The 21,380-nt window shown below is 37.1% G+C and overlaps 1 protein-coding gene across 5 annotated transcripts in view; it reads left to right on the top strand.

The window, feature by feature from the left end:
* Positions 1-21,380, top strand: part of LRR (capping protein regulator and myosin 1 linker 1 leucine rich repeat protein) — an 88,465-nt gene that overhangs the window by 11,753 nt on the left and 55,332 nt on the right. For 3 of the 5 annotated variants that reach the window (XM_083135823.1, XM_083135822.1, XM_083135821.1), the window contains exons 7-13: positions 555-628; positions 3,404-3,568; positions 8,125-8,219; positions 9,814-9,855; positions 14,572-14,759; positions 15,866-15,943; positions 17,008-17,189. In XM_083135823.1, coding sequence (XP_082991949.1) covers positions 555-628; positions 3,404-3,568; positions 8,125-8,219; positions 9,814-9,855; positions 14,572-14,759; positions 15,866-15,943; positions 17,008-17,189 — 824 coding nt within the window. The remainder of the gene's footprint in view (positions 1-554; positions 629-3,403; positions 3,569-8,124; positions 8,220-9,813; positions 9,856-14,571; positions 14,760-15,865; positions 15,944-17,007; positions 17,190-21,380) is intronic. The other 2 variants (XM_083135825.1, XM_083135824.1) reach the window with 1 other exon arrangement.

Raw genomic sequence — 21,380 nt, 5'->3', positions numbered from 1 at the left:
CGAAAACAAAACATTCAATCTCAATGTTGCCATTTGGGTGTGAATAATGAATAGTAATTATATGTTGTGAGAACTTAACGGTTTTGTGATAAAATTACCTCATATCAATCCTGTATATTTAGAAATTGCTTATAACTTTCTTTTGAATTATTTATTTATCTTTATGAATATAGGAACACAATTTTGAAAGTTGATGTTAGTGATGGAGTTTTGTCTTTCATGATGATCTCAGCATAACTACTGCTAAACAACATAAAATTGTAGTGCTTTACATCCATCTGCAATATGATTAATCACTATTTGAAAATATATATATCTCAGAAGTATCTGTGTACTTTTCTTTCTTCATTGTACTCTTCTTTTACGTGATAATCTGAAAGAAATGGGAAATTTACCAGAAAGTTGAGAAATTTTATTTTGTAACAAATGAATTTACTCTCCTTTGTGTATTGATATTCAGTTATCCAACATTTTTACCATTTACTACATCTTTTAATATTTTATTCCTGATACATTTGTGGTATTTACATCTACTTTCAAAATTCCTCTTTCAGGACGTTGACACGATATACCTGTCCCATGATACCAGAGAACTGTGTCTAAGGGATTTTGATCATCTTGATCAGAAGTGAGTACTTTTACTTTATTTAAAAGTATGTTTTTCATATGTTTAGATCTTTTTTTTTGTACATATAATGCTAATAAGGTCTGAAACTACACTGCTGTTTGTGAAAATTGCAACACCCAGAAAGAATGGCCCGAATGAATCCAAACTCGAAGGATGTGTAGAACAGTGTACCAGCAATAAGTGATTAGGATTGCAACAGCGCCCTCTCTTGTGTGACCAGAATGGTCAGTGTTATGCCAAGCTCAGTCAGTGAAGAGCCGTCAAACGAAGTGGAAACGTGAAAGCAAGTGCCGGTATGCCTCATCGACGTCAAAGGGCACGATATCAGCATGTGAGTGAGTTCGAACAGGCAGAATGATCTATCTCCGGGAAGCGGGTTTCTCATTATGTCGACATTTTGGCTCATACAGGGCATGCTGCTACAACAGTGAAGAGGGTGTGGAAACAGTGGATAGAAGAGGGTCATACGCAGCAACAGTTAGGTACTGAACCACGCAATGTGACCACAGCACGGGATGACCGCCATCTTGGCTGCATGGCTGTAATGGACCGTACAGCTTTGTCCACAGTGTTAGCTCGACGCTGGAGCACTGCAACGGCTGTGAACCTGACTGCGTCGACGGTTCGACGCCGTCTGCTGCAGGCTGGACTGGTGGCACGCATGCCATTGCGTCAGCTTCCATTGTCCAGAAACCACAAACACCTCAGACTGCAATGGGCACGTGAACGCCGTCGCTGGCATGCAGAGTGGCAAAATGTAGTGTTTTAGGACGAGTCCCACTTCTACTTGTCCTACAGTGATGGCTGCATACATGTTAGATGCTATCATGGTGAATGCAATCTGGCAGCCAGCATTGTTAAGCGGCATAGCGGACAAACGCCAAGTGTGATGGTTTCGGGTGCCATTGGATACAACATGCGATCTCGCCTCCTACGTATTGAAGGCACTCTGAACAGCAACCGTTACATCAGGGAGGTTTTAGAGCCCGAGGTACTGCCCCTCCTTCAGGCAACCCCAAATGCCATATTTCTGCAGGACAATGCCCGGCCACATTTGGCGAGGAATGTGCAAGCCGTCTTCGAAGAACAACAGGTACCACTGCTTCCCTGGCCCATCTAACATGTCTGGGATATGGTTGGTCGGCAACCTGTTCGTCACGATCCTCCAGCAACCACTGTTGCTGCTTTGTGGACTCGCATACAAACCACGTGGAGGGAGATTCCCCAGGAACATATCCAGGCCCTCTTTGATTCCATGCCACGACGTGTATAGGCTCTGTGGGGGCTTCACACCATACTGAATTCTCAAGGTCAGAGATCATGTACAATTCTGTAATCCTAATCATTTGTGTATTGTCATGTACCTAATCTCTGGTATAAAGTTCATTTCAATCACATGTATCGTTCTTGGTGTTGCAATTTTCACAAATAGCAGTGTATATTGTACCTCCATGATGACATAATAATGCAATCATATTGTAAGGAAGAGTTTCGTTAGTCCTGGCAGTATACAGTGTTTTGTATCCCATTTTTAAACTGTAGGCTCAGCCCTGATTAGCTTGTCCAAGCATAAAGTGGACTTATCTAAAAGCATACCTATAAAACTCACAAAATCCTTCAACTGAACAGCGGCTATTACATCTGTAAATGTATTGTGTTCTATTAACTTAAGTGACTGAGGAGAGCTACCTATTGGAAACATTTTATTTTGACTTTTATTTCAGATAGTTGTGATTGCTTACTTTGTTTGATTAGTTTTCTCTACTCTTGCCTATTTGAAAAATAAGTTTTTCAGCGTCAAAGCCACTTGTGCAAAAAATAATTATTAATGGTCTCTTGCTTAATCTATTTGGAATTGTCTTAAGGTGACTTCAAAATAGAGGGCCTCCCCGATGGTATGTTGCCTTGTAATTAAGGGGTCCTCGGTTCGATCTGGTGGAAGCATGAAGTGGTTCAGTTCCCTCTTTAAACTGTAGGTCCAGCCCCAATTAACCTATCAGTGCATCAAGTGAATTAAAAACAAACTTTGAGGGACCCTTTGTACATTATAGAAATTGTTTATGCAAGAAAGGCAGGATTTCAATGTTGTTAACATCATAAAAATGTGCAATGATTATTGTCTAGACGCGTACCTTGTTTCCAAACCCACCTGGATTATTTATCATGGAATGCAAGAGGAGATTATTTTCACATCGATTAAAACAAGGTAAAAGTTAAAAATTAGGTTGAAAGTAGATAAAACTTAATGACACAAGATCATGGCAAATCATGTTATTAGGCATTTACAATGTGTTCTGAAGCAGAAATTATCCTAGGAAGTACCTAGGTGAGTTTGAAAATTTGGAAATATTTAAAAGTTACACGTCTAGACAATAGTCCTTGTTTGTTTTTGTGATTGTTTACATAGTCATTATTTCATTAGTTTTGTCATAATTAATCCAGAATATAAGACAGAACTGGAATTTAGCATTTTGTGGGACTCGTTACTTTTCATTACATTTAGTGGACAAACATAATCTGTTCACTATCATTGAATACACCATCCACTTGCCTCTGATTGAAATATTTGCATCTAAAAGTAACTTTTAGGCACTAGATGCTGCAATAATTTATATACGCTGACACATATTTCACTGTTTTCACAGTATGTGAGCAGCATCAAGCAGTTGTCGAGAATTTCAAGAATGGAAATTTGTAGCAGTATACTTTGTAGTTTAATAAGATGTGATTGCATCCATACATCTGATATGTAATAATTTTGATTTCCATTTTCAGGGATATTGTACCTATTATTAGCGCTCTGGAATTCAACACATGGTTTACTAGATTCAGAGCTAGTGGCATTAAGTTATCGCATGAAGCTTTAGAGCGTATTCTTCATGTCATTAGGAAGAACCTTAGTATAGAAGAACTATATTTAGACAATTTAGGATTAAAATGGTAAGTGCAATTTTTTGATCCACTGGCTACTTTTTTAACCAGCATGTCATGGCATGGAGGTTTACTCATTTTTTTCATAACATTTTATGTACCACTGCAATAGATTTTTAAAAAATATTTGTTTTTAAAATATCTTTGTTGGTTAAAGAAGTCCAAACCACTTTCATTTCTGGTGAATTTCAGTGTGAGATTTTTTTTATTTACAGATTCTAGTGTAAATTGCTCTCGCGTGCTACGTTAAATGTAGATTTATAAACACAGTCAAAAAAGTTTTGCATCACCCGAGAAGTGATGAAAATAGCATCCGCAACATGCCGAAGCCGACAAGAAACGATGAAGCAGAGCTCATTGTGCGAAATAACACAGTCGACGTGCAATACCGATCACCATAGACGACTACCGGAGTCGGCAAGCGCATGCATGTGTTCGAGCGTAGCACCACGGTCATCGGCGAAGGTTAGGTAGGTGTTCCTTGTGTCCAGTTAGTGAAGGCGAGCGAGTGCAGCTGTGTGCAAGGCATGCCTAGGTGTACAGTCACGGACACTGCTGGCTTGTAGCGATTCCATTGAAAGTCAATGTATTCATTACAAACCGGCAGTGTCCGTGACTGTACGATAGTGCAGTTTGATCGGCCAGGATCATCACACTACTGCAAACTGGCATGTTACAACGGGCTGTAGCTAGGGCTGTTGGAGTGATGCAAAGCGTTGTCTGTAGGACCTGGAGGCGGTATACAGACACAGGAACAGTAGCAGATCGTCAACGGACAGGTCGTCCACGGGTCACAACACCAGCACAAGACTGCTATGTACGACTCTCAGCTCGGCGACAGAATACCACGAAGGCAAGGAACATCACTCATGCCCTCCAGGCAGCATCTGGTGTGATGTGTCAAACCAAACTGTCCGTAACAAACTCCGAGAAAGTGGTTTACGTTCCAGAAGACCTCTCCAGCGCCAGTACCTATTGCCATGACATCGGCGCGACCGTGTGCATTGGGCGGGCCCGTGCACATCGAAATTGAGGACCCGGTAATTGGGCTCATGTGCTCTTTGCCGATGAATGTAGGCTCTGTCTAAGGCCAGATTCACGAAGAGGACGGGTGTGGCAATGCAGGAGTGACTTCGTGGTGTCCACGGGGTCCATCCATACCAAGGAGGAGGAATCATGGTGTGGGCAGGGATCATGCTCAGACGTAGAACGCCCCTAATTTCAATTAGAGGGTCACAAACAGCTGTTCGTTATGTCAGGAACATTCTCCAGATGACTGTGGAACAATTTCATCAGGAAATTGGTGACGAACTTGACTTGGTGGATGACAAAGCCCGTCCACACCACGCACAGATGGTGCACGATTATCTGCAGGCGGCGAACATCCGTCGCATGCTCTGGCCAGTGCAAAGTCCCGACATGAATTGCATCGAACATGCATGGGCAATGCTAAAAAATGTCATTGCAAACCGTCATGTGGCTCCCACCAATCTTTGTGAAGTTCAACTTGCGGCACAGAACGAATGGGATCGCATACCGCAAGATCACCTTGATCGTCGCATCCTCAGTATGCCACAGCATGTTTAAGACCTTCCTGCAACCAGGGGAGGACACGCCTGGTAGTAGAAAATGTTTCTGGTGGATCCGCTATGACGAACAGTCTTCTTGTGACAGTTCCTTGTTTTTTCGCCTCCATCATGAATTCTGCCATTTTTTTTAACACATTGCTGAGAAAATTGTACGTTTTTTGTTCCCTTTTCATTCAACATGTCTTGTTCTTCATATTTTCTTTTGTATTCCCACTGTCACTGTCAATAAACCTTGTGCTTCATATATCTTTTGTCATTTTGCGTCCTGATGCAAAACTTTTTTGACTGTGTTTATGTGTGTAGGTGTGGTGTGTGTATGGTATGTGGTCAGAATTTAATTATACAAAGCTTATAGTGGTGAAGCATATTATTTGATTGCAAAGTAGATGGTATTGTAGTAATAATCCTGAATAAGACAAACCCTGTATTTTCTCGAAGGAGTAAAGGTGTACAAAAGGAAGAAATGAATATGCAGAGAAAAGTCAGTCAATTTATCTTATTCCTATTTAACTTTCTGGACCCATAGTGATCTAGTCAGTAGGGTGTCTTGACTGCCACGTGGGAGACCCAAGTTCATTTCCCAGGGTAACCTAAGGTTAAAAAAATTCCAGCCTTGTCCCTGTATAAGCAGCTCTGCACTTCACCCAGCATCGAGTAAATGGGTATTTTGGGCACCTATTTATTCCTGTTTTTTCATGTCTTGCAAATGATAGAGACCGCATGAATATTTACTTCACTTGTACATTCCTCACCAATATTCTGGTCTTATGTTCAGGGAACAAGGGTGAAAGAAATTACAAAGAAAGCAATAAACCCCTCCCATCAGGTTATTCTGTATTGCTGGGACCAAACTGGAATATCTATTATTTAAGCCATAAATGGCCTATCCCAACCCAACAACACAGGAAGGCAGGGTGCTAAAGTGTCTACACTCCAAGCTTATTTTTTGGAACAGTGAAGGAACCTTGACCTTATTTTGTCCACCAGAGTAGGAGCTGTGTGATCATATAGAATGTTACTTCAGTGTAATTTTGTTATGAATACATGTCAGCATAGACTTCAGCTGTAATTTAAGTTTTAGGGAACCCATCTGGCAAGACACTTTTGCATACTGCAGCTTGTCTCATATGATGAGTTCCATAGGCATAACTTGCCAGGGGCGAGGGAACACTGCCCCCTCCTTCGAAATTTCCAGGTTTATTAAAATTTACATGTTAGTCCCCCCCTCCCGGGACCTGGAAGGTAGGCCCCACTTTATGCTGCTGATGACATCAGATGATCTGACACTCACATGCAACAACTCTGTCAGTTCTTTGGCAGTGATGCATCTGCCTTGAGGAATAAACTCATCCGCAACTTCCATAGTCTCCACTTTTACAGCAGAATGTTAGTGACCAGATCAAGTCAAAAGTCCAGCACACTTTAAGTTGCTTCCAGTAAATTTATGCATGCATCCATACACTTGCTGCCGTGAAATGCTGGTACTATCATACTGTGCTTCATTCAACCGTAGACGTCTATGAGTTTCATATCTTCACTTGTAAGGAAAGTGATGTCCCTTGGTGCAAACCGTGAGTGGGGCTTGCATCTTCAAACAGCTGTCATCTGACTAGGTGTGGGACATTTGGGTTGTAAAAAAATATATATATACGAGGGGGGTCTCAAAAAGTTTTGCCTGTTGAGGTATAATTTGTTTAATAATGGAAAGATTGAAACAATGAACATACATATAGTTTGGCTGAAGTGTCCTCTACTCAGAGTTGCCATCACGTTCGATGCATTTGTGCCAGTATTTTATCCAGCCCTCAAAACCAGTTTGGAAAAATTCCACAGAACACTTTCTGCCCCACCGTTCAGAGCTGTTTTAACCTCCTGTAGGTCATCGAATATCATGCCATGAAGCACAGACTTAGCTCAGACTTAAGTAGTTAAGTTCAAAATGGGAGAAACCAAAAGTGTGGACATGACAAGCAGTGGAAGGCCATCAACGTCGTTGACTGACGACAACTGCCTCAGGAATGATGAGCTCATTCGAGAGGATAGATGCATCACCATCCAGGAAATTTCTGATGCAGTGCACATGTCTTATGGGTCAGCACATGCAATGATTGAGAGTTTGGGATACCATAAAGTCTGAGCTTTGTGGCATGAGATTCGTTGACCTACAGGAGGTTAAAACAGCTCTGAACGGTGGGGTAGGGAGTGTTCTGTGGAATTTTTGCAAACTGGTTTTGAGGGCTGGATAAAATGCTGGCACAAATGCATCAAACATGATGTCAACTGTGTGGAAGGGTAACTCTGAGTAGAGGACACTACAGGCAAACTATATGTATGTTCATTGTTTCTAACTTTCCATTATTAAACAAATTATACCTCAACAGGCAAAACTTTTTGATACCTCCTCGTATATATTAGAAGCCCTGACTTACCATCTACAGTGAGAATAGTCAACACAGTATACAGTTGAAAGTTTCAACTCAACTTTTTACCCCCTCATAAAAGCACATCCATATAGTTACTAAGTTTTTTATGTGTACAAAAGTCCATTTTTACAGCCAGAATCTTTTTGCAGCAGAATTCAGTTTTAAGGATATTGTATAACTCACAGAATAATTCATGCTATGGAAGATATTGTGTTGGTAAATAAACACTAAATTTCATTCTTAAGAGTTTATTTATTTATTTATTTTTTACTCTATTTCGCATCATTCTGTGATAAAATGTGGTGGAAAAATGTACCTCATCTTTCAAAAACATAAATTAGCACTGAAATCTTGCATTTCGTGTTTCTGTCAAACACAATATATACATGTCACTAATTATTACTGTGTTGAGGTACCAGTAATATGATTGGCAAGAATTAGTAAGATTGTGAGCAGAACCTTGACATTGTTACCAGCAGCTATTATTATTATTATTATTGTATTATATTTATTATTTATACATAGTTTAATACTCCATATGTTCTGTTTGCAGGGACTTTGCTCACAAGTTATCGTTAGCACTGATAGCTAACAACAGCACTCCACTACATACACTTGATCTCTCCAACAATTTCATAGAGGATAAAGGTAAGTGCAAGCGTGATGTAATTTATTTTCTTTTAGAAAAAGCAAAATTTAGTTGGATATATATCCCTCCAGTAAATTCTGAGTAAAAGTAGGGAGAAAGTAGATCATATTTTATGTATGGAGAAAGTTGCATGTGTGTGTGTTTTTTTTTTTTAAGGTTTAAGGATACCATTAATGTTCTGTTGACTGATAAGGCAGTTTGCAGGAAGGTCCCTGTGAAAGAAGAATTGAATAACAGTTGAGCCCTGTTGTGCATTCTTCACTTATGCTCAAAACATAAGGAAAATAGTGTTTCAAGGATTATAGATGCTGCAGCTACCAGTCTCATGACACAGAACTTGTTCTCCAATTGTAGGGTAGAACCACTGTCTTAGTTGTGACTATGTTAACGATATGGCATTATGATGTGTTAGTGCTTGATAAATTTTATCCTGCCTGTTATTCATTAATGGTAGCAAGTAGGCCTTTATGGTATATGTGCAGCAATGTGTGGGTATGTTGTAATTATTTGGATAGGGGTAGATATAGTACCTATGTGTGTGTGTTGAAATATATTACTTAAGTACAAAAAATTGATTAGTTTTAGATAAATTAGTGTGCATAAATACCTTGGCCCTTAATAGGTGTATTACAATGGTAGTTGAGCTCACATTATCAGAAAGCATGTTAATTTCAGTGGGTAATCATTTTCACATTTAAGTTTTGTTATGTTACATAATGTTAAAGTCAATAATTCCTTTTATAAGTAATAGGATGCACATTTGAGTTGTGATTCCTGATGATTTGCTTCTTAAAAGCATGTTAATTTATCAACTCACAAATGTTTCTGATATTATGTCATGATTTTGACGTGACTGTTCCACCATTTAATTTTTCATTTTAATAATCTTGTTTCTGGCACTATGATGTCAGGGGTTCCAAGTTCGAATCCTGGACTGGGCATGGATGTTTGTGAGTGTCCCTTCATCATATCATCACTCTTCCCCATCTTCGCAAATTAGCCAAAAGTGGCACAAAAGATGAAGTAAAATAAAGCAAATCATCAATCAATCATCTTGTTTTGCCCAAAGACATAGCAAAATTAAGTAAATTTGAAAACTACTTCAAAAACTCCTCTAAAATGTGACACCAATATGAATATCTAGTACATTTTCAATGGCTATTTATGATGAGAAAGTTAAGTGAAAGCTGAATTTTTTTTAAATTTATGCTGAAGTATTGAATGTGTTTTGCAAAATCTTTGCTGACTGTAAGTGTGACAGTGCACTTTTGGTAGTAATATTTCCAAATAATATTTTCATATGTCATCATCAGCATAAGCAAAGTCTATGAAAAGTTTAGTAGGATCTTGGGCATATTACTATATCTTCTCTGTCTGCTTATCATATTTGTTTCATTTTTTGCAACATCCTATCCCCTTGAGAGAAAAGTCCTCTCTTGCTTGTTTTGGGGAGAGAATTATACTGGGATATTAAAATAATAATAGGGTGTGGTTGAAGTAATATCTAGTGCAAAGCATAAGAGGATTTGTGCTTCCTAGAACCTCTATGTGTCAATACAAAGTAAAGAAGGGTATTTTATTTTTTCTTTGTAGGTGCTTCAAGTTTGTGTGGAATTATTGCCAAAATTACTCAAGGTGTGGTTAATTTATTTTCAATGATTTCACTAACAAAGAAGGGAAATAGAGCATGTGGTGCAAGGGATATCTTTTAACAATAATAGTTGCAAGAATTTATAGTAATAGTCAAGCTTAAAAGTTGTAGTGTGATTAACAGTAGTTGCCTAAGTAATTTGCTCCCTGTAGGTGCTTGCATCAAGTTGCTTCTACCAGCTTTGTAATGAGGTACAATAACATTGCATGCTAATCTGATTTAACTACAAAATGCTTTTTTTCAGGATGATTGCGAGTGAATGTGTTACTTATGGTCTGTGCCCTTTTGTTTGTTCCTGTGCATTGCAAATGCAATGCATTTTCTCAGATATTGCTTGAATGTGAACATCATCCATTAAGCTGCTTCTGAAATTGTCTCCAAAGAAGGACTAACATGGCTTATATGCCTGCTATAAGTTTTATTTATTATTATTTTTTTTGCATAGTTTGCAACTTTCAAGGTTAAACATAGAAAAACAATAAATTTATACATGTTTTTGCTTTCAGTTGCTTTATATTGATTCAGCTAGTACAAAAGTAATAGTTTCTTTGCAAACCACAATAAATTTGGTAGTACCCTGTAATTCTTACTATTGCTGCGAAAATATAAAATGATAAATGTAGTAACTGAAGTTTCTTGTTTAGATTTTTCACCGCAATACACGCAAAAAAAAAAAAATCTCAATCCATGTGGAAGTTGCCTGTCCTAAGATACACAGGCAGGTACTCAGTCACTGTTAAACAATTGAATTGAACACCCATTGAATATTCTAAGCTGTTGTATATTTGAATAAACCAGAGAAATGCATTACTAAAAACTGTGATGGCATTTATTGGAAAAAAATTGCATGGTAGATCAGGATTTTATTCAACCCTGCAAGTGTAAGATATTACACGTGAATGGTACAGACATGCTTCAACTTGGAGCAGATGCATGATATTTTTTCCCTTTTTGTTTCTCCTCTCAGCAGTCAGTTGTTAGTCAGCTAGAACATTTCTAGCAGTTTGCATGGTACAGAATAATTAGATTTTAGTGAAGTGAAGGCATCTGCTTGGCAGATGTTTTGTCAAAGTCTTGTAAACTGTTCGGAGAAAATTGGTGCTCAAGAAGAGTACTGATAATGTAGCTTGCCAGATGAACATTTCCATTTACAGCTAAAATATGAATCTACATGGACGACATGACAATGCTACCACCTACGTTACTGAAACCTTACATTACAACATACCTTTCCTTGCTTCTCACAGTTTTAAAATGAGTGAAATTATTTATTACCTCATGAAAATATTGAAAAAAAAAATATATGCTGTTTCTTTTATGAAATGAAAATATTCATTCCAACTGACAAATTTGTGTTTGTAACACAAGATGATTTACAATGTATGACAGTAAGAAACTTCTTAGGTCATGTGCCAGCAAAACAACACAAACATCACAATAAAAGATACTTTTAAGAGTTTGTCCAAGTTTTCGATTCCGTCTCGGAATCATCATCAGGGCTGCTCGAGAGAGGGTGAAGGGGATGTGGTTGAGGTTCCGCTGAAAACTTGGACAAACTCTTGAAGTGTCTTCTTGTGTTCTGCTTGTGTTGTTTTTAACAAGTATGATTTTCAACCTTGTGACCAAAGTGATATCTCTTCAGAAAAATGAGGGGGTGGGGTTGTCCCCTTTTTACATTGTACCCAGGGATCATCCTTGGGGATAACAACAGTACCTGCTTTCAGAGATACAATAAAGAGCAGTTTTAAAAGGACCAGACTCTTCTCAACTGACAGGGGCAGGTGATGATTAGATGCTGATAATGGTCCAGGTATATCAGTGTGGACTGTTTTACAGAGACACTGGAAGGAACAGCTAGACACAGAGACCCTTTTCAAATTTGAGAAACTTATCCATGTTGAGAGAGAGAGAGAGAGAGATACAGGGTGTCTACCAGTCAAGAATGTCAAGAAATCAACAGGTAGGTCAAGAAAGTCAAGAAATTATGCTTATGGTCAAGAATTTTTGCTACTTTTTTTTCTGTATAGTGAATTTACATTGTTCCTATACCTGTATTGGGATTTGATACAATCGAATATTTGGAAATCTATTTGTGGTTAAGATTGTTTCACTTTGCTTCTTAAGAATTGCATTCTTGTATGCGTGAAGTTTTGTAAATTATTAAATAATGTGGCCATTCCCCATCCAGGAGATGAAGTGTGAAACATTAATTATTACATGTGTTTATAATTAGAGCAAGTCTAAATCTCTTGATAAAGTCCAGCTTAGGTTTTTATTTTCACTGAATAAAAATATCTATTTTCTTAATTTCCAACTATGCCTAAGTAGGCGGCGAGTAAATAAATGTTAAGAAAAAGGACAATAAAAAGGTCAAGAAAAAGCAAAATAAGGTCATTAAAAATTCAAGAAATTTGAATTTGTTATTTTGGTAGACACCCTGATATAGAAATAAACATTAAGGTAGAGATATCACATGGACAAATAGGGAGGATAGTAGGATCTACTCTGCAATTTACTGGCCTTACTCAAAGACAATGCACATTTTCATCATGACATGCAAATGTTGATATTTCAACAATAATGGGGAAATAGGTTGGGCGATGATGATTTCAACCTACGAGAGACTAAAATAGGAATTGTAGCTTTCCAGGTGACGTGATTTGAACAAGTGTTTTCAGGTTATCAACCAGGTTAATTCAGTGTTAGTGTCTGTTTTGAACACATACATTTTTGTCACCAGGGTATACCTTGGATGCTAAGCTTGAATTAACCTACCTGATAAACCGACAATACTTGTTCAAACCATGACTCTTTGTTGGTAGTTCCTGCGCAGCAAGATTTATGGTGAGCTTTCTGCTGCATTGGGAGTGGGGCAAGGTCGGTTAACTTCTTTAGCACCTGCTTTGGAAGGTCCCTTCATAATCCCCCCTTTTGAGCAAGCCGAGGTGGTTGTAAAACTGTGATGTCATAGGGATGAAAGATCGTTGGGGAAAGTTTGGTATCCGCTAGTTTTAGCAAGGAAACGTGTTTCTCTGTTCTTTCCTTGCTCTTGTATTCGTGTATTTCCAGTTATTTTTTTATGCGATTCATATTGTAGTGTCTTAAGTGACAGTAAATAATGTCCTGCTGTGCTGCAAGCACATGAACATCTCAAGAAAACGAAAAATTCTGATGTTGACCATATATTTCCGTCCAATGAGAAGTTCCGAAAGAGTAAATGCTATTGAAGATACAAATTTCAGGTTGCTATTTTTCTTTTTATACCAGAATGTTACGAATGTGATTTAATATCTGAATTAGTAGGAATTACGCCAAAAAAGAGCCTAAAGAAAATGCCATTCCTACAGTGATAATCCCAGTTATACTAGCTTAGTGATGATAACAGTGTTCTTGCAAGACATGTGAAGTTGGGATTACCAAATGTGGATTATTATTATTACGTGTTGTTATTATTTTTTTAACGGAATATATGATCTGACTACCATGAGAGAAACTTGGGTTCAATCCCTGGTGGGGGAGAACTGGGATTTTTTCCACCTGTTCAAGCACCCAGCATGCCTCGTATAAAGTGGGTATCTGGAGGAAACCGGGGGGGCTTGGTTAAAGGTGGCCAGGGATGTGGTGCTGATCACACCCCCTATATGCCTTCATGGCATTGTGCAAAGCACAGAAGAGCACTGTACTTTTACTTGAGTAAATGATCGTGAAATAGGAAGACGATACTTAAAATACAGTACATTGAGATCTTTGTTAATAATTTTGACCTGAAAAATGGAAAATGGTTATAAACCTCTATCTCCGAAATTCATATAGTAAAATTTCTGAATCGAGATTTTAAATTTTTTGGAATTCGAATATTTTTTGGCCATCCTTAGTGTGAAGGCAGGATGTGCTAGGGAAAATGTTCTGAGTAAGTGTGTCTGTCACCTCGAAAACAAAAATCGTGAGCAGCCTTATCATTCATTTGTTCAATACAAAATGAAAAAATGGAAAAAAAAAACAACAGGAAGTATTTCGTGTTTTGTCAAGCAAGAATGTTTTTTTTTTCCCCGAATTCGATATTTGAACCGCAGGATCCAAAAAATTAGGAGGACAAATACCATGAAACAAAAACAATGATTCCAGAGCTGCTGTTTTTCAAATTCTTTCCAGCACTAACCGTGGGTAAATTTGTGTTTTTGCTTACTTATTTTCTATGCAGCATCACATTCATGTATTGTGTTTAAGTTGTGTTGCGATGCTCTTCAATGTGTGTTTTTTCTCTTAAAAACAAGAGCATTGTATGTATGCTTTACAGTGCTGGAAATAGCAGACACTTGGAGAAGTTTCATCGTGATGATGTCACAGAAATTCTGCCGGGGTTGTAAACATTGGGGCTGGAAAAAAGGCGAGTTATGACCAGACCTTCAAGAGCAGGGGAAACTAGTAGTCTATGGGCCTGACCTTGGAAGTGTGGTGCTATGAAATGTCGCAGTCCTGTGGCAATCCTACATGTGCTTCTATTCTGTAGCAGATTTGTCATTATAAAAACTGTTGCCAAAAGGTGGAAACCTGAGAGTGAATTTCGTTTTTCCATTTTCTTTTTCTTTCCTTTCCTTTTTTCCTTCTTCTTCTTCTTTTTTTTTAGCAGTACATGCATCTGTTCTGTTTAAGGAATCCATTCTAACTTTCTTTAGTAAGTGGATTCTTTTCTGTTGCAGGTGCATCACACTTAAGTGGCTCAATATCGAAGATGTCCAAGGGCTTGGTACATCTCAACTTGTCATATTGTGGGTTAACTTCAAAAGGAGTGAATCTATTAGCACATGCATTGTCTCTGAACAAATGTATGCCAAGTACCCTAACATACCTCAATCTTAGTGGTAATAATTTGAAGGATGAAGTTAATGTGAGTATAAAATATATATTTTTTAAATATTATTTAACAATGTTTTAAGATAACTAATCAATTCCATGTACTAATACATTTCCTGTGATTATCAGTGTGGATTTAACTATAAGATGATTCAATATTTCATATTAGGCATGCACTTGAAGAATGTGCAGTAAGGAGAACTGGGCTTGAATCGTAGGTAAGACATGGATGCTTCATTGTCTTTTGTTCCACCAGCTAAGTCCATTGCATTTAATAATGTATTTGTTTGAATTTGAAGCAGTTTAAATGTTACATTCATTATTGTAAAAGCAACTGTATATTTTATTCATAGAACAAGAAATCAGATTAATGGATAATGCAAATTCATATCACATCTGTATAAATATAAGTTGTATATAATTTATACACACTTCAAGTAATATGCCCAACTTTGTGTTGAGCAAAGTTTTGCCTTCAGCTTTATCATCATACAATACCATATTATATAATTTAGTACCTTTATGATATTAAAGCTTAGCTTGACACACACTCACTACACAGGCACAATACACGAATAGTCATGTAAAGGTAAGTAAAAAGTTTCAGCACATTTAAATGCTCCCTACAATGTTTTGGGTAGGATCATCCTTAGCATTAGCTGCATCTCTGTCCATGTGGAAATAATGAGTACCCATACTCTGTATGATTGGACAGAAAATATTAGACAAATTATATGAGTTATTGTGCTACTCAATAGTAAGATATTTGGAAACATTATTCAGCTCACATGTATGAAGAATAGCATAAATTATTACCTTTATGCCATTTAGTTTTTTATGGAATATTATAGCTACATTTCTGTGTGTGTTTTGGAAATTAATGTGTAAAGGAGATTTCACACCGAAGCGACAAGTAACACATGTCTTTTGAGGATTTCACCACTCGAACACAGGCTTGTGCAGCCTGTTATGCTGCTACGGTTTGAAACATTGCTGTTGATTGGCTAGTTCCCAAGCAACATGTGTTGCATGTTGTTTCAGTCTGAAAGCTCCCGAAGTCTTTAGGACTCAATGCAGTAGTTTAAATTGTTCTGTGAATTCTCTCCAAATTATTTTTATTTCAATTTCTTTTCATTTCAGAATCTCTACAATTTTCTTGCTCAACCAAACAGCATCACACACCTTATTATTTCCGAAACAGATTTTACCCTGGAGACAGTAAGTGAATGATTTACTTTAGTTTTTGTTACTAAATTTACTGATGTTTTTTACTGATTTTTGTAGTGTGTAACACAAGTAGTGATATACAGTAATGATTCCTGTTAAATTGTTTTTGCTTCCATATAGAAGAATGTGGTATATGAAAGACTAATTGCTGGTTAGAAATGTCTATCTGTAATAGCCTGCATAAGATAGCATAACATGTCCAAATCCAAGTGAATTTGAGTTTGAAAAGCTTGAAATAGGCCTTCTTTTTTCACCAACATCGTGAATTAATTTATTCTCCATTTTCTGTGTGAATAAAGTTAAACAAAAACATATCACTTGTAAAGTTAATTCTGATGTAACACCCAAGAATTTATTGGTCATAAGTACATATATACTCATAAAATAAGGTCCTACATCCTCCTTCACTTAAGTTACTTTGCTACTTTGCATAATGACATACATCATATTCCTACATGCAAAATGCCTGCTGAAAAACTGCCATCAGATACAAGTCAACATGTCATGTACAGTGAAACCTTGATTTTATGTTTTTCAGGGGACCATTCTGGAAAAAACTTAAAATGTGGGAAAATGTAAAATTTTATAACATGTTGCTATGTTTGAACCATCAAGATTGAATGTATAATGAGGGAAAATGTAAAATTTGGGAACATAGAATTCCACTGAATATGTTACCCTCAACTTTGTTTACAGTAGGTGGAGAATAATGCAACTATTTTTCCAGGACATATATACATATCTTACATATTCTTACAAAGTTGTGAATCGGCATGTAGAGAAAATGATTTAAAGTCAAATGAACTGCCTGACAATTTTTTTTAAAAGTGTGATTGTAATTATCTATTCTTATCTGTTCGTGTGTGCTTTTCTTTGCTGTCAACCACTTTCCATGATGTGGTTGCAATAGGAACACAATATAAAATGCTAAAGCAAGAGTATTGAAAGTGTTTTAAAAGTAATTTTCAAATGTGCATTCTCCTACAATTGAGGTCATTATGTTTTCATTTGTGGTGGTATTTGAATTATGAACAAAACAATAATATCTTTTACAGTTGTTTGGAGCTCTTCTGAGAGGATGCACCATGAACTTGACTCATCTGGATATGTCTCATAATGTGTTCAGCAATAGGAAGAACAAAGAGATTCCTCCTTCATTTAAGCAATACTTCACAAGCACACTGTGTTTAAAATACTTGAACATGTCTTCGTGTAGGCTTTCACCAGATGCTCTCAAGTAAGTATTGTAGTACAAGTATCCACAATCAAAATCATTTGAAAAGCAACACTTATCTCATACCTTATTTGGTTAACATGCTTCTACAAATGGTTGATTCAAGTACACGAACACAATTGATGGTTCATACATATAAGCCAACTTCAGTTCTTCCATAGGTGCAGAAAAGTGTAACGAAGTTTGAGTGCATAAGTGTGGCATGTCAGGGCAATAGAACTAACCAGTATTCTACTGATCTGATTAATGATTTATTTCTTAATTAATTAATGTACACAACCAGGGAACTGTCATGGGTTTTTGTCAAGGGTAAACTATGCATTTAGGAATTTACAAAATCAGTGTACTTCAATTGTATGTTTTTGTACATAGTCAATAACAATGTCAGAATTATATATTCGGTTAAAGTGTGTTTGGTCCAAACTGTCACATTTACCATGCTACCAATCACTTGAAAGTTTATGTGCCAATCAGAAACTAAGAAATGTCATCTGCAGGACTAATGGAAATAAATGGAAACCATGTCTTAATATAGTTTTGCTGAGTTTTCATTGTAGTGTGCTGCATGTATATTTGTGCATTCCCATGTAGCTTATACTCAGCCTCTTCCCTTCCCCTTAGGGCCTTCCCGATGGCATAGTGGTCAAGTTGTTGTTTTGTAATCATGGGGTCCCAGGTTCGATGCCCAGTGGAGGCACATAGTGGTTACAATCCATTTCCGATTAGCCTATTGTCCATAAAGTGGGCTTAAAACAAAAACTTAAAATTCCTTCCTCCCCCAATGTGGGCTTTACAGAAGAAAGATCAATGTTTGACAAGCAAGAGAACAGCAACAGCTTAGGCCAAACATGGTTTACTAACTGCTTGTAGAAATAACAGGGCAGTAAAAATTAGTAATTTGACCAGTCAGCTGGTCAATATGTCAACAATGACTGATACTGACAGAGTTCTAATTAATCTGTACACTCCAATAATAGGACTGAGTTGATGATAATGCTAAAGTATCACTGTCAGTTGATACCAGTGGTATCGGTATTGGAAAGTATCGGTTAGTTTTTATTTACCAATACCAGCTGATACTTTTCCAGCATTCTGATGTGTAATGATCTGTAATTGAGTTCTGGATATGCTTCTGAGCTTTTGAGAGCCAACATCACTCATCCTCATGGATCCCTGAAAATGAGTCACTTCAATCTCTGAAATGAGATGAGAGTGATAGCTGTCGAAAGCTCAGAAGCATATCCAGAACTGATAGCACAGCATGCTATGATGTATCTTCGAAACCCGGCCTGGGCTGTTCTTTGTGAGTGTCCCTTCATCAGTTTCATCATATCATCACTCGTCGTCATCTTTGTGGTTAGCTAAATGTGGCAGAAAAGCGAAGTAAAATAAAACAAATCAATCAATAAAGCATATCCAGAACTTACCTGGCTGATATCCTGAGAGATTTTCTTCACTGTTTGATGTTAAGGAAGCTTCAAGAATTAAAATTTTGGTGTTTTCTCGGAAATGTAATCAGATGATTTGTGTTATTCTTTTTTCATTACAAAAGTTTTCTTTTTGTAGCCAAAACCTTACCAGAGTCTGTCATATACATTAATTTACAATGTAAATGAATCTTGAGGTTTTTAAGAAGTGGTTCCCATTTTATGATTGGATTTTACATTTTCATATCTGTACCGTAGTGTAGTGCCTGTAAAAATTGCACATCAGTACATCTGTAAATAATAAATTTATTCATGTTAAGGGGAATAAACAACGCGGTTGATAATATAAGACGTAAGAGAGTTACTAAAGATATATCCGCGAAACTTACTTGTAAATGTTCTATTAATTTCGGTGGCCTCTGCCACTATCCACTTGGGAACTTAAACACTCATCGAGTTCCCAAATGGATGGTGACAGAGGCCACCGAAATTAATAGAACATTTACAAGTAAGTTTCGCGGATATATCTTTAGTAACTCTCTTACGTCTTATATGGTAAAATTTGTATTTGCTCCCAATATGGATACTCTAAAAAGAATTAAAAAAGTACAAAATAAATTTAGCTGAAAGTAGTTGTATTGATGATATTACCATCTCGAGAAAGGATGAGCCCCTCGAGAAAGGATGAGCCCCCCTCCAGCAGATTTGCTTATACTTAAAACAAGCTCAACATGAGCATATGAGCTTTTTGCTCAAGTGTGGAACCCTGTCTAATCCAAGATTTTTGTAAAAATGCCCTCAGGAATTTTCTGAGAAATGATGAGCCCCTCAGATTGATTTGCTTATACTTACAAAAGTTGCATCAGCCAGATTTTTGTCCATAAACTTGTCAAAAATTGATATTTTTTTGGCTACACCTGAAATTAAGCAAAAACCCATACCTACTCGCACATATTTACTTCTGGTATGCAGAGACCCTCTAGAATTGCTCCGTGACTCTCTTATTTCTTATATTATATGTTTGCATGTTTCAAGTAATTCCCCTCTGTGTTAGTGTGTACAATTCCCGAGACGGTAGTATTGATTTTTGTTTTGCATGTTTCTCCTCAGCGCCAGTACTTACAGAAATTCCCGAGTATTGCATCAGCCAGTATTGTGAGAGTGGTTGAGGAGAACAGATGTGTTGTTACAGTGCTTCTCATATTTATAGGCCTGTTTGATTTAATATGAATATTAAATATATATTGAACAATATTTTGCCTAATATTTGTTACATCTAGCTTGTTTGTTGTAATCCACTCACATTTAGAGTCAGGCATATATCTATCCCAGCTTGTTATACAAAAATCAATACATAATACTCAGTGCTGGGTCATTGCCATTCAAGATATGCATGTCTGTGCAGGTATTTGCGGAAGGTTAGTGTGAATGAATATTTATTCTCTTTTTCCACTTGTGGGCTATTGGCTTTACAACCTGTCATAAGATAAGCATAGAGATTAGATTTAAAACCCAGGAAATTTTATATAAATACCAAAGCCAAAAATATTAACACACATACACACATACACACACACACAAAGCACAGTGCTGAACCCAACTGATATTTTTATCCAGCATAGAGTTTTGAATTGAAGCCCAGGAAATATATATAATAAACCAATAACAAAAAATGCCGAATCAAAAATATTGCAATCAGTGTAATAAGAATATATCCAGCCCCAATTGGGCCAGACACCAAAAGATTTGTAACCCAGACAAATACAGAACCCCCACAAAAATATGCCCCAAATGCCATAGAAAATATAACATGGAATATTTCACATATAAACATAAAGATACTTGCTCTGCACAGTCATCAACATTGCCCCCACAACCATCCACATCTGGTCTGAAAAGAAAGCATGAAGCACCTGTTAATGCTGGACCTGCAAAACAGCCACGCTATGAACCCATCCGTAGCAGTTTTAACGGCCAATTAAGGGATCACCGGTTTGTATCAGAGCCAAGATGTGGTATTAAGAATTTTTTGAAGAGTGTAAATCCTGATCTACAGGCAATTCTAAATGCACAAAATGGCTCTTATAAGCTCTCCCTCAAATTGTTTGCACAATATAAGAAACCAAACGGCACAAAATTTACACAGCCCCACATAACAGAAACTGTACCGGTATATTCAAATGCAAATTCGGACAAAATAATAAGCAGTTTGATGGATCAATTGAATATTAAACACTCTGAATTTGCGGCAAAAGAGTCTGGATGGAGCCTATGTGGCTCTCCACACAAGTTATATGTTAATATTTCTGAATTCAGCCCATTACAAGGATCTACATATTTGCCATTACCTGCCAATATTAAAAACAAACAAGCCGTGGTTAACATAGAAAATACCGACCAGAAATGCTTTTTGTGGTGTATTTTAGCTGCTTTGTTTCCAGTTTCAAGGAATCCTCAGAGAATAACTTATTACAAACAACATGAACATCTTTTTGACGATGCAATGGAGGGTTTGGAATATCCAATGTCTGTTCAGAATATTGATAAATTTGAAAAAAGGGCCAGGCATATCAATGGCAAACAATTATCTATTAATATATTTATTTGTTCCACTGGCAATTGCTTGATAGCACCTCTCAGAATCAGTACACTTGATGATGAATCTGCAATTCCGATTGATCTGCTCTTAATTGAAGGGGATGGCACATATCATTACACTCTGATACACAATCTTCAAGCTTTAGTGAGAACACAACTAGACAAATCT

Source organism: Lepisma saccharinum, chromosome 14 (assembly GCF_977018435.1).
Source record: "Lepisma saccharinum chromosome 14, izLepSacc3.1, whole genome shotgun sequence".
Taxonomy (NCBI): domain Eukaryota; kingdom Metazoa; phylum Arthropoda; class Insecta; order Zygentoma; family Lepismatidae; genus Lepisma; species Lepisma saccharinum.
The sequence above is the reverse complement of the archived record's forward strand: the minus strand, read 5'-3'. Positions and strand labels throughout refer to the sequence as shown.